The sequence below is a fragment of the Passer domesticus genome, chromosome 17 (assembly GCF_036417665.1).
Source record: "Passer domesticus isolate bPasDom1 chromosome 17, bPasDom1.hap1, whole genome shotgun sequence".
Taxonomy (NCBI): Eukaryota; Metazoa; Chordata; class Aves; order Passeriformes; family Passeridae; genus Passer; species Passer domesticus.
Window position 1 is genome coordinate 13,021,624 of NC_087490.1, and position 20,930 is coordinate 13,042,553.

General features: G+C 46.9%; 1 protein-coding gene and 1 long non-coding RNA gene across 3 annotated transcripts in view; one reads left to right on the forward strand and one right to left on the reverse strand.

Moving 5' to 3' along the window:
* Positions 1–5,410, forward strand: part of LOC135282403 (uncharacterized) — a 17,937-nt gene extending 12,527 nt beyond the window's left edge. The window contains exons 2-3 of the long non-coding RNA XR_010348597.1: positions 3,466–3,561; positions 4,663–5,410. This is a non-coding gene — a long non-coding RNA (uncharacterized LOC135282403). The remainder of the gene's footprint in view (positions 1–3,465; positions 3,562–4,662) is intronic.
* SLC15A4 (solute carrier family 15 member 4) overlaps positions 1–20,077 on the reverse strand; it is a 22,564-nt gene extending 2,487 nt beyond the window's left edge. For both annotated transcript variants that reach the window (XR_010348596.1, XM_064392142.1), the window contains exons 1-7: positions 19,449–20,077; positions 13,121–13,416; positions 12,222–12,390; positions 11,549–11,626; positions 10,446–10,614; positions 6,466–6,621; positions 1,765–1,923 (exon numbers count right to left, since the gene is read on the reverse strand). Coding sequence is in view for 1 of the 2 variants with exons in the window: in XM_064392142.1 (XP_064248212.1) it covers positions 1,765–1,923; positions 6,466–6,621; positions 10,446–10,614; positions 11,549–11,626; positions 12,222–12,390; positions 13,121–13,416; positions 19,449–20,018 (1,597 nt within the window). In the remaining variant the exon portion in view is untranslated. The remainder of the gene's footprint in view (positions 1–1,764; positions 1,924–6,465; positions 6,622–10,445; positions 10,615–11,548; positions 11,627–12,221; positions 12,391–13,120; positions 13,417–19,448) is intronic.
* Positions 20,078–20,930: the final 853 nt, after the last annotated feature.

Below are 20,930 nucleotides of genomic sequence, written 5' to 3' on the forward strand. Positions count from 1 at the left end.
AGGCATTCCTTGACTGACTCCTTGCAATTCCTCCCCTGGAAAACCCAGGTAAAGTTCAGTGTGCCTCTGGTAACTTTTCATCTTGCTACAGCAATGAAAATGGAGTTCTAGAGTTACAGAGGGTTACTGTGGATGCTGCAGCTGCAGATCACCTGAGCCAGGGGTGCCCCTGCTGGGGAAAGGCACAAACACTTGGTGAGACAGTGCCCAGTGCCACTGAGCTGCTCAGTGATGCCATGGCTCAGGAGAGGCACAAACCCCTGGTGTGACAGTGCCCAGTGCCACTGAGCTGAGCAGAGTGATGCCATGGCTCAGGAGAGGCACAAACCCCTGGTGTGACAGTGCCCAGTGCCACTGAGCTGAGCAGAGTGATGCCAGTGCCTCAGGAGAGGCACAAACCCCTGGTGTGACAGTGCCAGTGCCACTGAGCTGAGCAGAGTGATGCCATGGCTCAGGAGAGGCACAAACCCCTGGTGTGACAGTGCCAGTGCCACTGAGCTGAGCAGAGTGATGCCATGGCTCAGGAGAGGCACAAATCCCAGGTGTGACAGTGCCAGTGCCACTGAGCTGAGCAGCCTGCTCAGAGTGATGCCATGGCTCAGGAAAGACAATCCCTTCCAGTGCTGGCCACCTCTGGGTAGATTTAGCACAGCCCAGATATTTCACAGGAGATTTGGCAGTGTGTTCCATCAGCTGCTTCAGAGAACAAGGGCAAGGGGCTGAAGAAGCACCATCATTATTTGTGGGGAATTTATTCCCTACTGAGCCATTACCAGCTGAATGATCTCTGTATTGCAGAAAAGGTTCCTTTTCCAGTTTTGAAACTGACTGGGGAAAAGAAGTCTCAATGGGATGAAATATTCCTTTGGGGAGCACACTTCCATAAGGTTCAGGCTGCTGCAGCTTTGAAAGAACAATCTTATCTTCTGCAGCTTTGAAAGAACAATCTTATCTTCTGCAGCTTTGAAAGAACAACTTGCAAGCCACAGATGCCAACTTGTGGCACATGCAGGAATCAGACACCACAGCTTTTTGGTAGATGCAAATCCAGGTGAAATGGCAAACTCTCTCGGACCACAGTGAAAGTTTAGGCTGCAATTTTAAGCCATGTACACATGGCAGGTCTAGCAGACATTTTAAGAACTGTTCACACTCCCCCTGTTGAGCTAATTAGCCCACTGAGGATGGGAGGGTTTGCTGAAATTCCCAAGGTGCCACCTACTGGTGCCAGGAATTATTTTTAACCTCCACTGGCAACTCAAGCAGGTGATTTGTTGAACTTTAGGAGTATAAATAGCTAGCAGACAGAAGTGCAGAATTAACTCATGGTAATTTCAATGAAGTCACTTGAAATGAGGAAGCTGAATAATCACTTGGAGAGAAATGGGGACATTTTACTTCCCATAACCACAGAAAGCAATTTCGGTACTTTATACCAAATATATTCTTCTGCTGCACGTAATTTAAATATTTTTTACTGAAATGAAAATATTTGTAATTTCTAGAGATGAAATGCAGTAACAGCTGAGCAAGGAACTGAGGCTCTACAGAGGTGTTCCTCATGCTTTCATGAGGAAAGTGAATTATTTTGCACAGTCACATTATTTCATGCAAAATGAAACTATAACAGAACAGTTGACAAATTAATATTTTGAAAATAATAACTGTGTTAAAACTGCTTTGAAACTCAACAGTGCCATGTCCTTGATGCTTATCTGAACCTTCTACTTTCCAGAGCATGAGCCCACTGATAAACACACTTACCAAAATCTGTGTGATTACTCATCCAGCCAATTTCTTTAATAGACACCAGGGCCAACAATCCAGAGCCAACAAACGAGCCAATGCCCGAGAAGAAAAAGAACAGCCCCATGATGGCACTCTGCATGGACTTGGGAGCAGCTGAATATGCAAATTCTAGGCCTGGATTAAAAGATGAAAAAATGCTATTAGAGAATGTAAGAAGTGAGAGTAGATTGTTCTAGAAGGGTTCTAGAAGCCACAGGTGTGTGGTGAATCCCCAGCAGTTCCCACTCCTTTTAATTGGTTTATAAATCCTCTTAAAGCTCATCACTGTATCAACCCAATGCTGCGACACAGACTTTGATCTTATTTATGTTCCATGTGTAAAATCAAGAAATCTTCTGAACCAACATATTCATTTTTCTGTCTAAAATGACCCTCAAAGAAATGAATTCAACTAGCTCAAAGCTGCAGTTCCACGTTTCCCAGCTCCCTTCTTCCCTGATCCCTGGCTGCTGGGCAGTGCAGGCAGGACAAGGAAAAGTCACTCTTGCATGAGCCAGGAACATTTATTTCTTACAGCCTCAGTGGCTGTCTCTGAATGTGCAGACAGAGAAGTTAACTGGAACTGGAAAGGCAGTAATTATTATAATTTAATTTACTTTTGATCTAAAATTCTCTGAGTTCATTGCCTGCTAGCAAGCAATTCTTTTTAAGATTTGTAGATACAGGGCTTGAACTTTCAGCTGTCTTTGCTCAAATTTCAACCAATAAACCCAAGAAAAAGGTACCAGTGACCATCCATCTGCAAATCTGTGCTACTGAGTTTGTGTACCAAGAGCACACACTGGGTTAGCTCTGCCACACAAAGATTAATGGCCATGATTAACTCTCCTTTTTAGAATAATACTCCTGTCAAAAATCAAATGGGATTATTCACAGGAGACAATCAAATACGTTCCTTGCAGAGCTTTCTCTGACAGGTGAAATGCTTGTTTCAAAACAGTCTGCTCATACTGGGAATTAATGCTACCTCATCTAACATTTCTCTTTGCAAGGAGAGCATTACAGACCTGGAATTGCATAACTCTTGTGTCTGGCATAATGAAGGCATGCTTTATTTCCAGCACCACTGCTGTCTGCCTGCTCCAGGCAGCTCTAGCAGAAACCCAGTGGCATTTCTCCTCAAGCACAGGATGAGGCAGCAGGGGCAGCCTGGTGCTGTGCCCCTGGGGAGGAGCAGAGCTGGCTGCTCCTGAGCTGTGCCTGGTCACCACCCCGTGCTCCTTCCCCTGCAAACAGGGCAGAAAGGGCCAGCAGGGAACTGAAACTCCTCACCCTGCTCAGCTCTGGGGCTTCCCTGCTCAAACCACAGCCCGAGGACAGGACAGACAGACACAGCTGCCAACGGCAGGGGCACAGTGCTACTGATGCCCAGAGTTAACACTGCCTTTGGCTCCTGGGCTCTGCCACCATTCAACAGTTCTGATTTCCCAAGGAGTATTTACCTGTCCAACTGCACTTAAGGAAAACCAAGCAGAGCACTCTGAGCACACAGCAGAGTGACTTGTCTGTGACTTCTGGTGAAGGGATCAGAGCTGCCAAGGGCTCCTGAGCCTCAGCCACAGCTTGGGCACCAGGCCACTGAATGTTCTGGGCTAGTTAGCTCAGGTTTAACACGGGAAAGGATCTGGACTCTTTCTTTTCTTGTTCCTTTCACAGATACACTGGATCTGACTGTTGCAGCTGGAAAAAACCTTAAGACTCAGAACAAAACCCAAAACGAGTGTAACCCTGCACTTTCTGCAACAAAATAAGGTACATTTCTAAATGTGAATGGCTTTTGCAGCAACACTAATATTTAATCTGGCATAAATCTTCTCTTTGCCTTCGGAGCCCCTTTGGCTGCTGGCAGCCATTGATAATGATTTCATGCTCCTGCAAACAAGCACTTCTGAAATTAAAGCCTCGCTGGTGTTGTCATGTGAGATTGCAATTCCCAGCTAAACAAGGGTGCTTTAGGAGGATTGACAGAATAATACAAAAGATTAATGCAATGTGTGTCATCTTTTTAAAGGTACCTCAAGTGTAACTAATGTGGCTTAATAAGAATATGCTTAGTTTTACAGTAAACACAAAAACAGAGGTATGTTTCAGCTCTTGTGCTATTTAGTCCCTTTTGCTCACAACAAACATTTCCCCATCATTATGGGTTTGTAACCAATAACACTTTGCCTATTTTAAGCCTGGATTTCATAGCACAGTAGATGCCTTTATCAAGTTTAATATTGAATTGGTAAAGTAGACTCTGAGTCTTGAGAGGCCTTCTTAAAATATTAAGAATTATGTTCAGATAACAATCAGAAGGCAGGAAAGAGCCTTTGTAAAATAAATCCAATGAAAGTGCACTACACAGAGCAATTAAGCTCTGCATAGAATTTCTGGTATTTTTTTCAAACACTGACCAAGAGTTTTTGAAGTTATAATGCTGTTGGCACAGACCCAGCAGAATATTCCCCTAAGAATTGTGCAAGCCTTAAAGGCTTCTCACAGAGAACTCCACTGAAGTCCTCTCAGCCTGGAGCTCAGCAAACAGAGAGTGCTTCAAGACCTTTCCACAGCCTGCAGACAGGGTTGCTATTTTTCCCTTGTGAATACCTATGAACTATTAATAGTACCTGATAGAGAAACAAGGCTGTACAGGAGGGAAGAAATGGGTTTAATTTTCCATGAACACTGTGTTTCTGGTAAGTCATCTGTTTATCTGAGTTAGGATGAAGTGGCACCACCACTAAACTGACCACAAGTAATTAAATTTACTCTTTGGATAAAAATGCTAAATACAGCCTTAGTTTTAGTAACTAACTAAATCAGGCAAGATTTTATCTTCAGGTTTTTGTGTGTTGGCATCTGTGACAGGTACCATACACGCATAATGAAATGGACAGCAAATGAGTAGACAGAAAAAACAACAAACCCCACTTTCATTCTCCTTGCCAAGCAACGCAAGCACCTTATTTTATTTCCTAACAACTGTGATGACAGCAGCCCACGAGTAACCAGACACCTGGTGGAGCAGAAGTTCTGTGTTGCACTCCGAGGGGAACAAATGGCCCAGGACAGCTGGGGCACGGCCAGCAGGAGTCCCAGGGCAGAGCTCTCACCTCAGGCACTGTGACTGCCCAGGAATGAAAGCAGCCTCCCCGGGGGAAGTGAAAGAGGAGTGTGCCACCAGCCCTCGAAGGAAAGGAGCTGTGGGGGCAGCCACCTGGAGTGGATGAGCCTCACAGCTCAGGATTTGCAAACAGAACTCAACACTTTAATAAGGGGCTGCAGTCAGGCAGAAATGCAGTGAGGTGTACAGTGAGTTTCACATGAGGCACTGCAGGGTTTGGATGGATTGCACAGGAGCTCCAGTCCCCTGCAGCAGTGCCAGAGAGGTTTAAAATCAGTTTTACATGAGGCACTGCAGGGTTTGCATGGATTGCACAGGAGCTCCAGTCCCCTGCAGCAGTGCCAGAGAGGTTTAAAATCAGTTTTACATGAGGCACTGCAGGGTTTGCATGGATTGCACAGGAGCTCCAGTCCCCTGCAGCAGTGCCAGAGAGGTTTAAAATCAGTTTTACATGAGGCACTGCAGGGTTTGCATGGATTGCACAGGAGCTCCAGTCCCCTGCAGCAGTGCCAGAGAGGTTTAAAATCAGTTTTACATGAGGCACTGCAGGGTTTGCTTTATTGCACAGGAGCTCCAGTCCCCTGCAGCAGTGCCAGAGAGGGTCTTGGGCTCTCAGAGCTTTCCTGAGGTGGGAACCAAGCCCTGCTCACAGCATGGAGCAAACCTGTGCTGAGAGGTTCCAGATTTCACCTGTGCCAGCCCAGCAAACAGGGCTGAAGGCCACGGGCAGCACAGAGGACGCCTGAGCTCTCCTCCTGTACGAGCCTGCACTTACAGGAAGCACCAGAAAATCTGATTTTCTGCTGCTCTCCTCCTCCAGTGGCAGCTCAGAATCAGTGAGCACACAGCTGCCCTCTGCACCTCCCAGGCCCTGCAGGGAACTGAGCACCTCTGCATTGGTTCAACACACACAGAATGTCAGCAGAGCTTCAGTTTGCTTAGGGTCATGCTGAACTACTGGAACAGCTACAGGAAAACTGATCTAGAAATAAGGTAGATAAAATTATATAAAAATAGCTGCTTCATTATTAATAGTCACAAACATTTTTCTTATTTTGCAGATGGAAAAACTCAAGTAACATGAATTTAAACTGGCAAGTCTTTCTAAATGTGGTTTATTTCTTCCCTTTGCCCTCACAAAGGTGTTTCCCCTTACTAATTGACTTTCTAAACTGTGACCAAAAAAAAATCACAAAGTACAAATTGTATTTCCAACACAGAGGAATAGTCAGAGGACACAAAACTGCACTAAAATAAACTATTGAAAGAGTAGATTGTTTTCCATTAGGGCTTGCAAGTATCCAGCACTAACTAGATGCCACACAAATATTTTAGGTGTCACTGCTTGAAGTTCAGTTCTGAAAGCAGTCTTACATAGCCAGGCTTCAAATGTGCAAGACAATGGTGAGCTCTGTCACTTCAATTGAGCAATATTGTATAAAAATGTATTGGGAACATCAGAGCTTACCTGTAATGACTTGAGAAGTATTTATTTTCTAACATTCCATCATTTATGACAGATACAAAAGCAGATTTGAGGCTCTTACCTGCTATACTTGCGAAGATTTCACTGAATCCAATCAGCACATATTGAGGGATCTGCCACCAGATTGGCAAATCTGCAGCATGGTATGTAACATTCCCAATTGTCTGGTTAATTGTTTTAACCTTGACAATTTTCAGTCTGTTGCTTTCCAGAATTCCTGTGTGAAAGGGGAGGGAAAAGAGCCTGACCTAAGATGCAAACATTGTTTCTCCACATTAAGAATTAAATTAGGATTCAGCCCTGCATTGCAATTAGAAATGATACAAGAGGAATATGTATTTATTTCCTGACATAAAGCATTTCAGACTATTTCTGCTGCTGTTATTTCAAGACAGAGTTGTTCTGCCATAGAATTAGTGATTATATTCTCATTCAGTAGCAATAATTATACAAACACTTAGCCCATTTCTGGATGGATCAGCTCAGAGCTCTCATGGACACTGTGCTGGGGATTTTTTAAAGACAATTTCATTTTCACAAACTACTACTTTGCACTGTTGAACCATTTCAACTGCCACCATAGTATTCATAAATTAGAAACCCTTTTGCTTATGGAAATGGCTACAGCAGTCCTGCAGAGCTATGAAAATCCTCTATGAATATGATTATGACATTTATATGACACTTTTCATCCAAAAAGATCCAAGAGCTCATTAGAGCTTGATTTACAAGCAATACATTGCATAGAAAGTACTTCATATGGGATGAAAAAGAGACAGGATAGGGTAAAATATAAGCTTTTTCAGCTTGCTCAGCACAACAGTTTAGGGTAGAAAGTGAATGTCAAATAATGCTGTGGGGTTTTGTTGAAGTTGCCCAGATTAAACGATTGACTCACAGTTCCATAAAATACACTGAATAGCTAATAATTAACAAAACTCCCTGCTGCACCCAAAAGAGACCTCTATAAAGGCACTCTTGTCTCTTATCCTTGGAAATGAGGTGAATTTATCCATCACAGTTCAGAGGAGCAGGGCTGAGCCACTTCCCTCAGGGTGGTCACCCTGCAGCCTCCCTCAGCGCTGTCAGCTCGGGCTCTGTCTGTCCTGAGCCCGACCTGCCCTCACCCTGGGGCACACAAGGTGTCCCCAGGACCCTGCAGGCCTAGCCAGGCTGCCTCGAGGCCATCCCAGCGTGTGCAGGGACTCCCTCTGCCTCCTCCCTGCCAGCTCCCATTCCTGGAGCACCCTCAGTGCCACGGCCACGTTCCGTGTGCCCTGAGCCACGCTGGCAGCACGTCCCAGAACAATCCCAGCTCCTGGTGCACAAAACAATCCCAGCTCCTGGTGCACAAAACAATCCCAGCTCCTGGTGCACAGAACAATCCCAGCTCCTGGTGCACAAAACAATCCCAGCTCCTGGTGCACAAAACAATCCCAGCTCCTGGTGCACAAAACAATCCCAGCTCCTGGTGCACAGAACAATCCCAGCTCCTGGTGCACAAAACAATCCCAGCTCCTGGTGTACAGCAAGGTTCCCAGAACAATCACAGTTCCTGATGTACAAAACAATCACAATCACAGTTCCTGATGTACAAAACAATCACAATCACAGTTCCTGATGTACAAAACAATCACAATCACAGTTCCTGATGTACAAAATAATCACAATCACAGTTCCTGATGTACAGCAAGGTTCCCAGAACAATCCCAGTTCCCGATGTAGAAAATTCCTGAAGTACAGCATGGCTCCTGCTCTCCTGTGCCTTCCCAAGTCTGTGACATAAAACCCTGAGGGAGCAGCCAGATCAGCCCCTCTGTGCTAAGTGACAGTGCCAAATGTCTCACTAACATCTGGGTTTAGCTAAAGATTGGTCTGAATTCATTCCTTCTTCATTTATTCCTTTATTCCACATTTTCTCTGTTTTCCTCACTTCTTTTTAGGTGACCCATCTTATTTTTATGTATCTTTCTTTAGCTCTTCACCTACCTCAGTGCCCTCTGAACTATGAAGAGCTGCTGTAATTAAAATAAAACTGGACTTCTTGATGTTTTAATTTTAGATAGCTGCCAAACACTTTAGAGTGGAACTTAATTGAAGTGTAAACAAAGCAGTAGAGTCATCTAAGAGCTCAGACATAATTTTATTTATTTACACTCAACACAGAACTGTTGCACCTCAAAACATCAAGTCATCTTAATGTGTTTATACTCTTACAAAATAAGCACTGAGCCACCTAGGAGCACAACTACATATACCAAACTTTGCCATAAATTCATCTTTGAAGTACTTCAGAATCTGGAATCTATTGATTCTTCCCTTAAGACTTTGATAGACAAGTTTCATATTTAATTTTACACTCTTAGTAGTTAAAATAATCTGAACTTCTTGCTATAATGGTTTAAACTCCATAAATGAAGTAGATTTTCCAGCTGAATAACCTTGAACATTGCTGCTCAGAATTCACCATAAGATGCGTGAAGCACAGCAGATGTTCATTAAATCTAATCAGTTGTATTTTAATACAGTTTATAAAATATTTTAAATAATCTAACCAATCTAACAGGCAGCCTGAGTAGTGTCCACAACTAATGGCTGTTAGATAAGCAAGTCAAAATGGAAATATGGCACAAACAAATATTAGATATTGCAATGACTGCAAATTCTTGACATTTTTGTGTGTTTAAGATTTCATTCAGTGTCCCTCTCAAAGGCAGTGGTTGGAAGTGATTGTGTATTTTAAGGATGCTAAAACATGGCAGCATATCACTTAATGAGAAAATAAAAATTGAATGAAACCTAGAAACCGACACCTCGCTAGAAATAAACAGTTTCCTAAACCCCAAATTTGTCACAACTGAAGCCCTTAAATTCCTGTTATGGTGAAGAGATGTCAATTTTCTCCAAAAGGTTAAACTTTCCAAACAATCACCCAAATAATTCACCTTTCCAGTTTCTACTGGGGCAGGCCTGGGGAGGATCAAACCAACAAAAGCATTTGTTGCATTTGTAGGTGAATTGAAAAAAGCATCAGACACTTTCAGGAATTCTGCTGTAGGAACCCATTCCCCAGCTCAGCCATCACAGCTTGATGAGCTCTTCCCCACTAGAATAAAGACAGATATTGCTGGTTTTGAATTCCCTCAGATGTGAGCCCACAGGTTCTATTTAAAGAGCTGACATTTAAGTGTTTTACATCATCCTCCCTGCAGCAGCAGTGTCCCAAGAAACACGGAATGAGAGAAACACTTCTATTTAACTTTAAACGACTTTGCTTGAAGAACTTTCCTTGCCCACAAAGTGACCTTGGCCTAATAATTACCTCTCTCATTGAAAGAAATCTTAATAACCATACAAAGTGTCCCTCTCCCTAAAATACTGGGGATCCCAAGTGCTGCAATGAATTTATTTAATGCTGTAATGCTTTATCAGGATGTTCATTACAGTGATGCTGGTGAGGGCTATAGATTCTGTGAAGCATTGCTCAGAGATGTTCAGTTCCACATCAGCAGCACTTAACAACTTGAAATCATCTCCAAAGCAGCTGATTTATGGGGCCAGCAGAGCTGCCATCTTTTCCCTTTCATGCTACAGCTCAGTTATTTTACACTACACTAATTCCCAAACATTAGGGAACAGGAAGATGGGGGGAGAAAACCCAAAGTGGGAGGAAACTCTCGTTCAGCCTTAACCTAACTTTATTATTTCAGAGCGGGGGAAAGGATTTTGGGTAAAATTTCAGCTTTGTTATACTTTTAAGTCAAAATGTATGAAGAAACATTTTTAAAGGGCATATGCAAAGTCTGCTTCAGGCAGGAAAAATGGTCCAATTTTATTGCAAGTGTTCAAAACAGTTTAGTAAATTGTTGGATACAATCCCCTTTATTGAGGGAAATGCATCCATGAAGGCACATTCCAACTATCCCACTAAAAACCATCTGAATAATGCTGAATTAAATATTCACACAGCTCTTTGAAAAATGCTGTTGCAGTGAGCTGAACAATTCACCATGTCAGGAGATGTCCAGGTCGTTTTCTTACCTGCAGCAAAGGCAGAGCACATCACAAAGAACATTCCAACTGCAATCCTCTTCAGCGAGGATGGCAGCAAGCCATTCCTCTTCAAAATGGGGTCCACCACTTTGTCTTTTAGGGGTATGAGGATCAGGATAAGCACTGCATCAAACATGGTCAGCCAGGCTGCTGGGAACTGAAAGGGGAGATGACTCCAGTTGGCAATTTCATACTTAGGTGGTAATTTTTACTATTATTTTACAAATAAGGTTTTGATTGAACACTTTGATCTGAAATAAACAGCAATGCACTGACAGACATTGTGAAAAGTCAAATGAGAGTGTTTAAAAGCTGAAGAAAATACTCAGCTATTCAGGTTTTCATTGAATCTGGCTGCTCATACATCTCTAAGCCCAGTTTCTCATCTGACAGAGTTGAACTTTTTCCCTAATTCAGTCATGAAAAATATTTAATAACCAAGCTCTGTCTCCTATTAACCTTAGAACTATCAGAAATATGCCACAGAAGAGCAGAAACACTCTTACTAATGTAAATGCAAAGTTCAATTAAAATCAAGTTACACTTGTCAAATGACTAGAGAGGGTGGTGTAACACATGTAAATCCTGTAAGTCCTGGGTTTTACTTCTCTGTACCACTTCTGCAATCACATGATGCCAGCCTTTCTTGAAAAGTATTGATTGAAAAGCTTCTTTCAATATGCTGCAGGTAAAGTGATTATTGATCAGGCAGTCTAAAGTAACAAATGTGTCTCAGATTCCAAATGTATCACTGGAGGATGGGGATTCATTCCTACTGGGATTGCAGGAATGCTCCAGTCCTGCTCTGGAAACTCAGGGCGTGGAGATCCATCAGCTTTCTCCAGAGGTCACACTTTGGCCGCTGAAGGACAAAGAAGCTCTGGATGACAGCAGTGAGAGTTACCTGAGTGCATCAGAGCAGGCTGGTGTGAGCCCCAGAGCCCTGGTGTGACAAACTCTGGGTGTGCATCGTGCTCCTGAATCCCCAGAGGCTGGGCCCCTGATCCCCAAAGGCACTGCCTGCAATTCCTGTACCTGCTGACAGTTTGCATTCCCACTAAGGGGCCCTGGCACGGCTCTGCCCTGCTCACCGTGTGGATGGAGTTGGTGTCGTTGGAGATCTCGGGGATTTTCAGATGCAGACTCTGCAGTACATACGTTGTCTGCATCTAGCATGAGGGAAGAGGAGTTGAGGTTACTTGGACAAGGAGTGCTGAGAGCAAGACGTTTTTCATTTTGTAACCATTAACAAAGATTATACCAGAGGTGAAATGTTAACACAGCAAACTGAAAACAATTACAGTCAGAACATCATAAGAATTTTTAACCTTGTAGCTATTTTTACTAAGAACACAAAGAATCATTTGTGTGTCTTTGAAAACAATTTCTGCATTGTTTCTTTTGCCCAAAATGTATCAGATATTCTGAATCATCTCCATAAGGCAGAACCTGAAAATTAAAATGAGGTCTAGAGCAGTAAGCCTGACCTATATGAACCAGCTGCAAGATGAAACACAGCACAGCATTTAAGAGATGTGAATTTGTACAACTGTGAGTCTTACTACAATTGTAATGATTTTATTTTTTTCTATTATTAGGTCAAAATATTATTTGAGAGCATTCCCTAGTAGTCATTTTTCATCTCTCAACTTCAAGGTAAGTTTCCTATTTATAAGAGAACACCCCGAAAATGTTAAATTTTAGAAATTTAGTTAAATTTAGAAATTATGTAAAATATAACTGTAACCATTTGGAACTACTCACTTGAAAATACACTGTCCAGTAAGGTATTAAAGCCAGAAAGACAGGGATAATCTTGACAAGAGCTTTCACATCCTCCACCTTATCTTCTCTGAAGGGGCCCCCCCGAGACAGCTTGGCCATCTCGAAGAGGCTTTGCTTGCGAGGCGGGTGCAGCACTCCCTGGCCTTCGCTTGGGAGAAGGATTTGAGATGTTCAGTCACACAGAACTGGCAATCTTCCTTATAGAAAGCTAATGCATTTCCAAAATGAGTAATTCGTGTAAGGTACAGCAACACAGCCAGGCCAGAATGGATCCCCAGCAGGTGGAAACACGAGAGGAAACATTCTGCCGTGGAGTTTCCTTATTTCCCATCCTCCCCACACAGCCCAGCCCTAAACAACTGGCAGAACTTGGAGTAACCTGCATTTTGTGATAGTGCTGGTTAAGTCACTGAACTGTTTGGCAATCTGAACACATGAAACCCCACTGCAGAGGCACCTGACACCTCTTACCAGTGACTCAACTCAACCACCAGTTATCCATGGGCAGCTCTTAACAGTGGAAGAATTTTGGCTCCCCACCAAGCTACTTACAGCATTAAGTGCAGATGACAGTGCTTTTCAAACCAGAAGGCAGCCACAAACTCATCTGCCAGAGAAGAAAGTGAACTAATGCTGAGAGCAGCCCAGCCAGGCTGTAGTACACCCTCAGGAAGGCTGAGCTGGCAGGACACAGAGCTCAGCTGACACCATGGCCTGGCTGCAGGGACACCCAGGGGTCTCACTGCGCCTCCTCCATCCCCCAGCTCCCAGAAAGCAGCTCCAGCACTCCAGCTCCCAGAGCAAACCCGCCAGGGTGAGCTAAGGACTTCACTCCTGGGCTGACTGAATGAGGGCACACAGAAGAGCTCATCACAAACCTGTTTGCTGAGTGCTCCCCGTGGCTCTTCTTGGAGCAGCAGGAGTATGTGAGGATTCTGAACATGTCTGTGAAGGCACTGCCATCGGGGGGTTTGGTGATGAAGAAGCTCTGGCCACACAAGAACACCATGAAGGAAATGCCAATGCAGACTGTTGGGATGCTGTATCCGATCACAAAGCTCACGTTCTGCTGGATGTAGGCAATGCCTCCCAGAGACAGGATAGCTCCCAAATTAATGCTCCAATAAAACCAATTAAAAAACCTTCTTGTGGCTTCTGGACCCCGGTCTTTGACCTGGAGAAGATTAAAAGCAAGCCCTTCAGTTTCTGAAGAAAATAAGGCTAAGCAGAATTAGAATCTTTGAATTAGAATTCAAACAATGCACTGAAGAGCTCAGCTTTCATTCAGAGTCACACTGGAATGATTTCAGTGTTTTGGGCTTCACATGTATTTGATGAGATGACACCTCAGTAAGAGCTGCACCATTATGTGAGTAACCTTCCAGAAGCTCAGCACAGGGATAGAAAAGGCACACTACTGAGAGACACAGCTTCCCCAGAGAGGCCATTCTGATCTCTACTGCCCTGACTCTCACTGGGTCATTTCTCTACAAAAAGCTCCCTCAGATTCACATCCCAGTCCACAGGAGTTTAGTAACTATTTTTCAGTAACAAAAAGTTAAGCTGCCTAAAAATTAACTTATTGCCACAATTGTTTCTTCTAACTGTATTTACATAACAGTTAACACTATTCCATTTTCTAAGCCTCAAATGAATACTTGGTAATTAAACAACAAATTTAATTTTTAACACAGTATTAATTCCTCTCATCAGAACACAAACTGAGCACTTGTCCTTCAGACCTTTAAAAAAATTAATTAAATTTGGGTTGCCTGAGGATCACAAGGCCCAAGTAAATATTTATCCCTGTGAGTCAGTGCTGTTCATAGTGTTATTTTTTCTGTCTCTCCAGTGGAAGTAAAGACATCCCTGGTTTACAGAACTATCCTGTACAGTTTCACCATCCCTCTTTATTATTGTCTATTGTAAGTTACCCCACACTTTGTAATTCAGTTCAAGGAACCCAGCATCACTCATAAGAGGTGATGTAAGAGAAATGAAGCAAATTAAAATCTGAAATACATTAAAAAGATCAAGTAGTCTGCAGAAGAATCCATAATACCGTGTTGTCAGTGGCTGACGACTGAAAGGCCATTAACAGTGGCCAGCAAGTCAGTGCCATGCACCAGCCTGGCTGAGCCAGTTATTTTTCATTTGTAACTGCAGATTTCCCCTCCTCATTTGCCACATCTCCAACAGACCCATATTTAGTTTGCAGTATGAAAAGCAAGCTGTGCCTTTTAAATGAGTTTTTAACACTGCCAGTTCTGATTAACAGCTTCGGGTTTCCCAGTGGTGCACAAACCCATCTGTAGCATTTAGCCAGCCCCACAGAGGAAATGTTGAAGTATCTATTCCTGTGCACAGTTTATAGCACTGTCAGGCATGCAGGTGCATCTGTTAGAATGTCAAACTCAATCCTGGAGACTGAGCCCAAGAAATTCTCCCTCTCCAGCTTCAACTTGGTACTCAATTCCCAACTTTCATCAGCTGCAGCAGTGGAGCAATCTAGGAATTCCTCCTAAAGCCCAATGAGCAGCAGGATATTAGCAAATTACACAGAACACTGCTCCAACTTCTGTAAGTGTTAGCAATGTGTTTGATGGAGTTTCCGTTTCTTCATCACAAAGTCTCAGTTCTCTTATTTCTGCAAGGCAGATGACTTCTCATCCTCCCTCTTGCACATGACCTTGCTGACATCTTTACAAAGGAGAGCTGGCAGAAGAAAGCACACTTTGATGCAGGTAAGAACAGGGAGGCACACCATGAGCCTTCTGTCAAGCATTATCCCAGCCTCCCACCATTAGCTCCTGAAAACTTCCTGAACCAAGGATGGCTTCTCTCTGCTTAATCAATGCAGCAGCTCTCCTCTCCACGAGCTTGTGTAACCTGCCTCTGAACCCAGGTCAGCCTTCAGAACCCACAGCATCCTGTGCCAAGAGCTGCACAGTAATGACACAGTGGGAAGGAGTGCTCCACTCGCCTGCTTTGAACCTGCCCTGTCTGAGCCTCGCTGCTTTCACCCTGCTCCAGGAAACGGCACCGACAGCTGAGCTCCATCCATCCATCCACCTCCACCCCATTCCTGCTCCAGAGACAGCCCAGCTCCATCCATCCACTTCCACCCCATTCCTGCTCCAGAGACAGCCCAGCTCCATCCCATTCCTGCTCCAGTGACAGCCCACTTCCATCCATTCCTGCTCAGACAGCTGAGTCCATCCATTTCCATCCCATTCCTTCTCAGACAGCTGAGCTCCATCCATCCATCCATTTCCACCCCATTCCTGCTCCAGAGACAGCCCAGCTTCATCCATCCATTTCCACCCCATTCTTGCTCGAGTGACAGCCCATTTCCACCCCATTCCTGCTCCAGAGACAGCCCAGCTCCATCCCATTCCTTCTCAGACAGCTGAGCTCCATCCATTTCCACCCCATTCCTGCTCCAGAGACAGCCCAGCTCCATCCATTCCTGCTCCAGTGACAGCCCAGCTTCATCCCATTCCTGCTCAGACAGCTGAGCTCCATCCATCCCATTTCCATCCCATTCCTGCTCCAGAGACAGCCCAGCTCCATCCATTCCTGCTCCAGAGACAGCCCAGCTCCATCCATTCCTGCTCCAGAGACAGCCCAGCTCCATCCATTCCTGCTCCAGAGACAGCCCAGCTCCATCCATTCCTGCTCCACAGACAGCCCAGCTCCATCCATTCCTGCTCCACAGACAGCCCAGCTCCATCCCGTTCCTGCTCCACTGCTGGCACAAACCACTGTCACATTTTCCTTTTCGCTGCCTTTTCAGAGGTAGGAAATTTGGACTGATTTGTGATTCCTCACCTGGAAACTACTGACCATGTCTGTGGCCCTTCCTGGAAACTTCCCTCCCCGTCTCCAGGGTCCTTTTTGTAACAGTGACCAAAAGGAAAGCAGTGCTCAGAGGATAGACAAACCACAGACTGAGAATGCAAAGAATCCATCTCCTCCTTCTTTATCAAAGCATATATCTGCACTAAAAATCACATCACAGCCACATCTGAAATGCCACTACAGCATTTAACTGGCAAACATTAATAACTGAATAAAGGTCCCACTGAATACCTGGTGGAATATCTTCTCAAAGACAAAGAACTATGAAGATGTCTTGTCAAAACCCTGCATGAAAGGAACATGACCACTCCAAAGTTCCTGCCAGCAGTAGTTCTCATTTGTTCCTGCAGTCAACTGACAGTCACAAGTGACAAATGTAACAAACACCCCAAACTCACCCCAGCCACACAGCAGAGCAGGGATGGAACAGAGGAGCCTGTCCTTGTCCTTAGCCTACCAAAGAAGGTACAATGACAAGAGTTCTGTGCAGTCAAATTCACAGACTCCTCACCCTCTAATCCATCACTGCAGACAACCACTTATTCTGTGAGACCACCTGAGAGAGCTGGGTAGCTGAGCTCCACAGTATCACTCAGCTGCTACATCATTTCCAAGTTTTATACTGAAATCCGGCAAGCCCACAGACAAAGTCTGCTCCTCTCCCATCTGTTATTACTGCCCTTGTGAATGCCACAACTTGTTTCAAACGTGTTCTTTGCAGAGCCTTCGAGGTCCACAGGCTCATGAGAAGTTTGACAGCAGCAACAACAAAACAAGTTGCAGTCAGGGACCTTCAAATCTTTATACATGGCTCCCCATCCTTATCCAGGGGCTGGAAAATCTATGCTCTACAAATAAATAAATGCTGAAAATCACTCTAAAGCCATCTTTACAGCAGCAATTCCCAACAGCAACTGTGAACCACCGATATCAGCAGAGCTGGGAGATGTGTGGCAGTGGTGGCCTGGTGGGTTTGTTGGCTGTTAGCAGCTCAGAGGGCAGCCACGGCGTGGGTGAAACCTGGCCTCCCTCATTGCCCTGAAACAGAGCCAGCTATAATTAGAACCATTATGGCTGAGACCAGATTAGGAGCCTGCTACTATTCTGGCCTCGGTGCTGAAGCAGCTTTCACAATAATGACCAGCAGTCCTGTTGTTTCCTAACTGCAGAAAGTCACAGGCTGCTCCGGGGAACGGGAAGTGGCAGCAAACACTCGCTGGAAAGGGGAACTGGGAAGTGCCAGGTTATGGGATCACATGGTCAGAAACACCATTAGAACCATCCCTCAGACTCACACAGCACCCTGGAGCAGCTGCAACCTCTAGAGAAACATTTATAAACACACCTGAGAAAAGCTGCTCTGGCCCAGCTTTGCAGGAACTCTTTTTGCTAAGCTGAGTGCTGGGAGTTACTCCATCCTAACTCTACTCTAACAGCCCTTGTAAAAGCACTCAACAGAGAGTTAGGAACCACAGCTCAACTTCAGAGAAAAGTACTGCAATTCAGCTTCTGATCTTCCACAAAGTGGTTCTGCTAAATAAAGATCTTTCATTATACAAGAGCTCTCCACCCAAATTCAATAGACACATTAAAGCTGAAAAATTCACACGGTAATTTAAGAGATCTGCAATGAAATACAATTACTGTTCTGAAAGGTGCCAACTAGAGTACATGATACACAATTCATCCTTTCCTTTGGGGAAAGAGGACAAATCCTATCAGCACAGATCCAGCCAAAAGACGTCTGCAATGTGCTCTGGCCTCCCAAGAACGTGGCTCTGGGATGGACTTTATTCTCAGATACAGATAGATGTACACAGCTATATGGATATACACTCATCTCCCCAACAGCTTTCTACATTCCTCTGCTGGGAAAAGGCACCCAAGAGGGCCCCAAGCTGCACTCCAAGGTAAGGGGCATGCTGGAATATATTTAACAAGAAATAAGCCAGAAAAAGAGAAAAAGGGAAAAATTCAGGCCTCAGCAGAGCTCCACTGATTATTATGGCCCAGAAAGGAGTGTTTCTTTTGCTTCACCCTACATAAATCACTGTGAATTATCTGCAAACCCAGCCAAAAGCTGCTCTCCTTGAACTCCTGGGGGAAAAGCCTTTACAAAACCCAGCTACAACAGCTACACTTCCATTGGCAATGGCTCTTCTTTTGCTCTGTTCCTGCCATTATTTATCTCCCATATTTAACTTTCATAAAGCGTTCTGGGGATAAGCAGTCAGTTTTGAAAAACACCTTACAAGATAAAGTCATATTAAAGCAATTTCACTGGATGGGCTCAGGCTGGCTTAAGCAGAGCTCATGCACTGGGGACACACAATCCTGGGCTATAATAATGTTTTACATTTATATACTGCCTCTCACCCAGAATTCAGAATACACGGAATGCCAAAGAATGACAAATGCAAACTGCACAACAGAGAACAGAGCTATGCTTGGCAAGGATTCTGTGGTGGATTCTCCCTCTCTCAAAGAATTCATGGCATTTCTGATACCTGCTCTAACCAGAACTCAGTGAGCCAGCACTGGACTTTCAGTTTTGTTAGAAAAGCTGCTCAGCAGTACCTGAGCATGCTGAAATTCTCTGTTTACGAAGCAGAAATCACATTTCAACCTCCACAGCCAGCACACTGCCTCAGCACAGCACTGTAAAACAACTACATGTAACAGCATTCCAGCTGAGTGAAGTGCAGGTTGCCTCTCAGAGTTTTCTGTGCAGCCCCTGGGCTCTGCAGGGCTGACCCATGGATGGTATCACTGTGGCGGGTCCCCACGAGCTCGTCTGACAGGATGTGTGCTTAGGGAGCAGCCCAGGTGATGTCTGCCCCGGCCAGAGCAGCTTCCCCATCATGTGATGCAGCACGAGCCTGCACAGAAATGCCCCTCAAGGGCAGCGCAGGGCACAAACACCAACAGCATGGAAAGTGCTGCTTCTGCAGGATGGTAAAGGCCTCTGCCACTGCCTTTCAAGGCCCACGTCATCCTTGTCACAGCTACAGTGTGTGTCCTGTACTTCATCCGAAGAGCTCCGAGGTCACAAACTCACCAGTGAGGACAATTAACAGTCCACTTAATGGCCATGAAGTGTTCAAGCCAAGTCCTCAAGCTGGTGATGGCCGAGCCAGCTCAGACCCCACAGAGGGTGAGGGTAACCCCAGGCAGGATAACCAGGAAACCAGGGGTCATACGGGACCTGCCACCCCACAGGCACCAAACTTACCCCAAACACGGCCCAGCCCAACAAGCTGCTGGACGAGGCCATTCCCTCCCAGGCCGAGCCCCTGCCGAGAGGGCAGCGGGCCGGCAGTGCCCACCCCTGCCGCCATACCCGACCTGGTCGGCCCCGAACGGGGTGATGTTGGCCTTGACCGAGCCGACGCCCAGCCCCACGAGGACCAGTCCCACGAAGGTGGCGGCGGCGCAGTAGCGGGCGGCTCCCAGCTGCGAGCAGGGCGGCCGGCTGGCGTTGGCGGCCGGCCAGGAGCAGTTCTCCACGGGGAAGAGCGGGATGTCCCCGCAGAGGCCCTGCCGCGTGTGCGGCGCGGCGATGACCGGGAAGGCCAGCATGCCCAGCAGGTAGAGCGCCATGCTGAGCAGGATGGTGCCGAACTTGCCCAGCAGCGCGTCGGCCAGCCAGCCGCCGAACGGCGACACCAGGTAGGTGATGCCCATGAAGAGCAGCAGCGCCTGGCTGGCCTGCGCGCCCTCCCAGCCGTAGGGCGGCCCGTTCAGGAACAGCACCAGGTTGGACGTGATGCCGTAGAAGGCCACTCGCTCCAGCAGCTCGGCCAGCAGCACGGCGGCGCAGGCCAGCCGCCGGCCCTGGAAGGCGCTGCTGGCCGCCCGCCCGCGCTCGCCGCTGCCCAGCAGCGGGCTGCGCTCCCCCGCCTCGGCGCCGTCCATGGCCCCGCGGCCGCGGCCCCGCCGCGCTCCCGGCCCGCCCGCAGCGCCCGCCGCCGCGCCGGGCCCGCCCCCGCCCAGCGGCGCCGCGCCATTGGTGGGAGGCGCTGTCACTCCGCTAGCGCCCTGCCCCGCCCCCGGCAGCGGCGCGGCGCCATTGGTGGGAGGCGCTGTCACTCCGCCCGTCCAGCCGTCATATGGCCGGGTGGGGCGCGGCGGGGCGGAAGTGGCCTGGCCGTGAGGGTGTCCGTCAGGACGGGCGGGAGCGGGGGAGGTTCCTCAGGGTGTCCGTCAGGACAGCGGGGAGGTTCCTCAGGGTGTCCGTCAGGACGGGCGGGCACCGGGGAGGTTCCTCAGGGTGTCCGTCAGGGCACCGGGGAGGTTCCTCAGGGTGTCCGTCAGGGCGGGCACCGGGGAGGTTCCTCAGGGTGTCCGTCAGGACGGGCACCGGGGAGGTTCCTCAGGGCTGGTCTGAGGAGATTCCTCAGGGGTCCCTCAGAGCAGGCGGGAGGTCCCTCAGGGTGTCCGTCAGGGCAGCCGGGAGGTTCCTCAGGGCTGCTCTGAGGAGGTTCCTCAGGGTGTCCCTCAGGGTGTCCGCAGTGCCCGGCCGGAGCTGGGCACCCCGGGTGTGCCGTCCCTCTCCCGCTTTGGCCCGGTGCCGCAGGGAGATGGGCTCGCCCCGAGTCCCCGGAGCGGCTCGGTGCCAGGGAAGGGAGCTGTGGCTGGCCCGGGCAGGGTCGCGGCGCAGGAAGGTGCCCGGTGTGTGCGGTGTCTGCGGGCTGGCAGGACCCACCGCCGCCCTGGGCAGCTGGCCTCCGCGCTGCCATCCTTGGTGAAAAGGCCTCTCCACGGAGAGGTGGAGCTTCGGTTCATGGGCATCGTACCTCATCCTGCGGCTGGGCACCACTGAAAAGA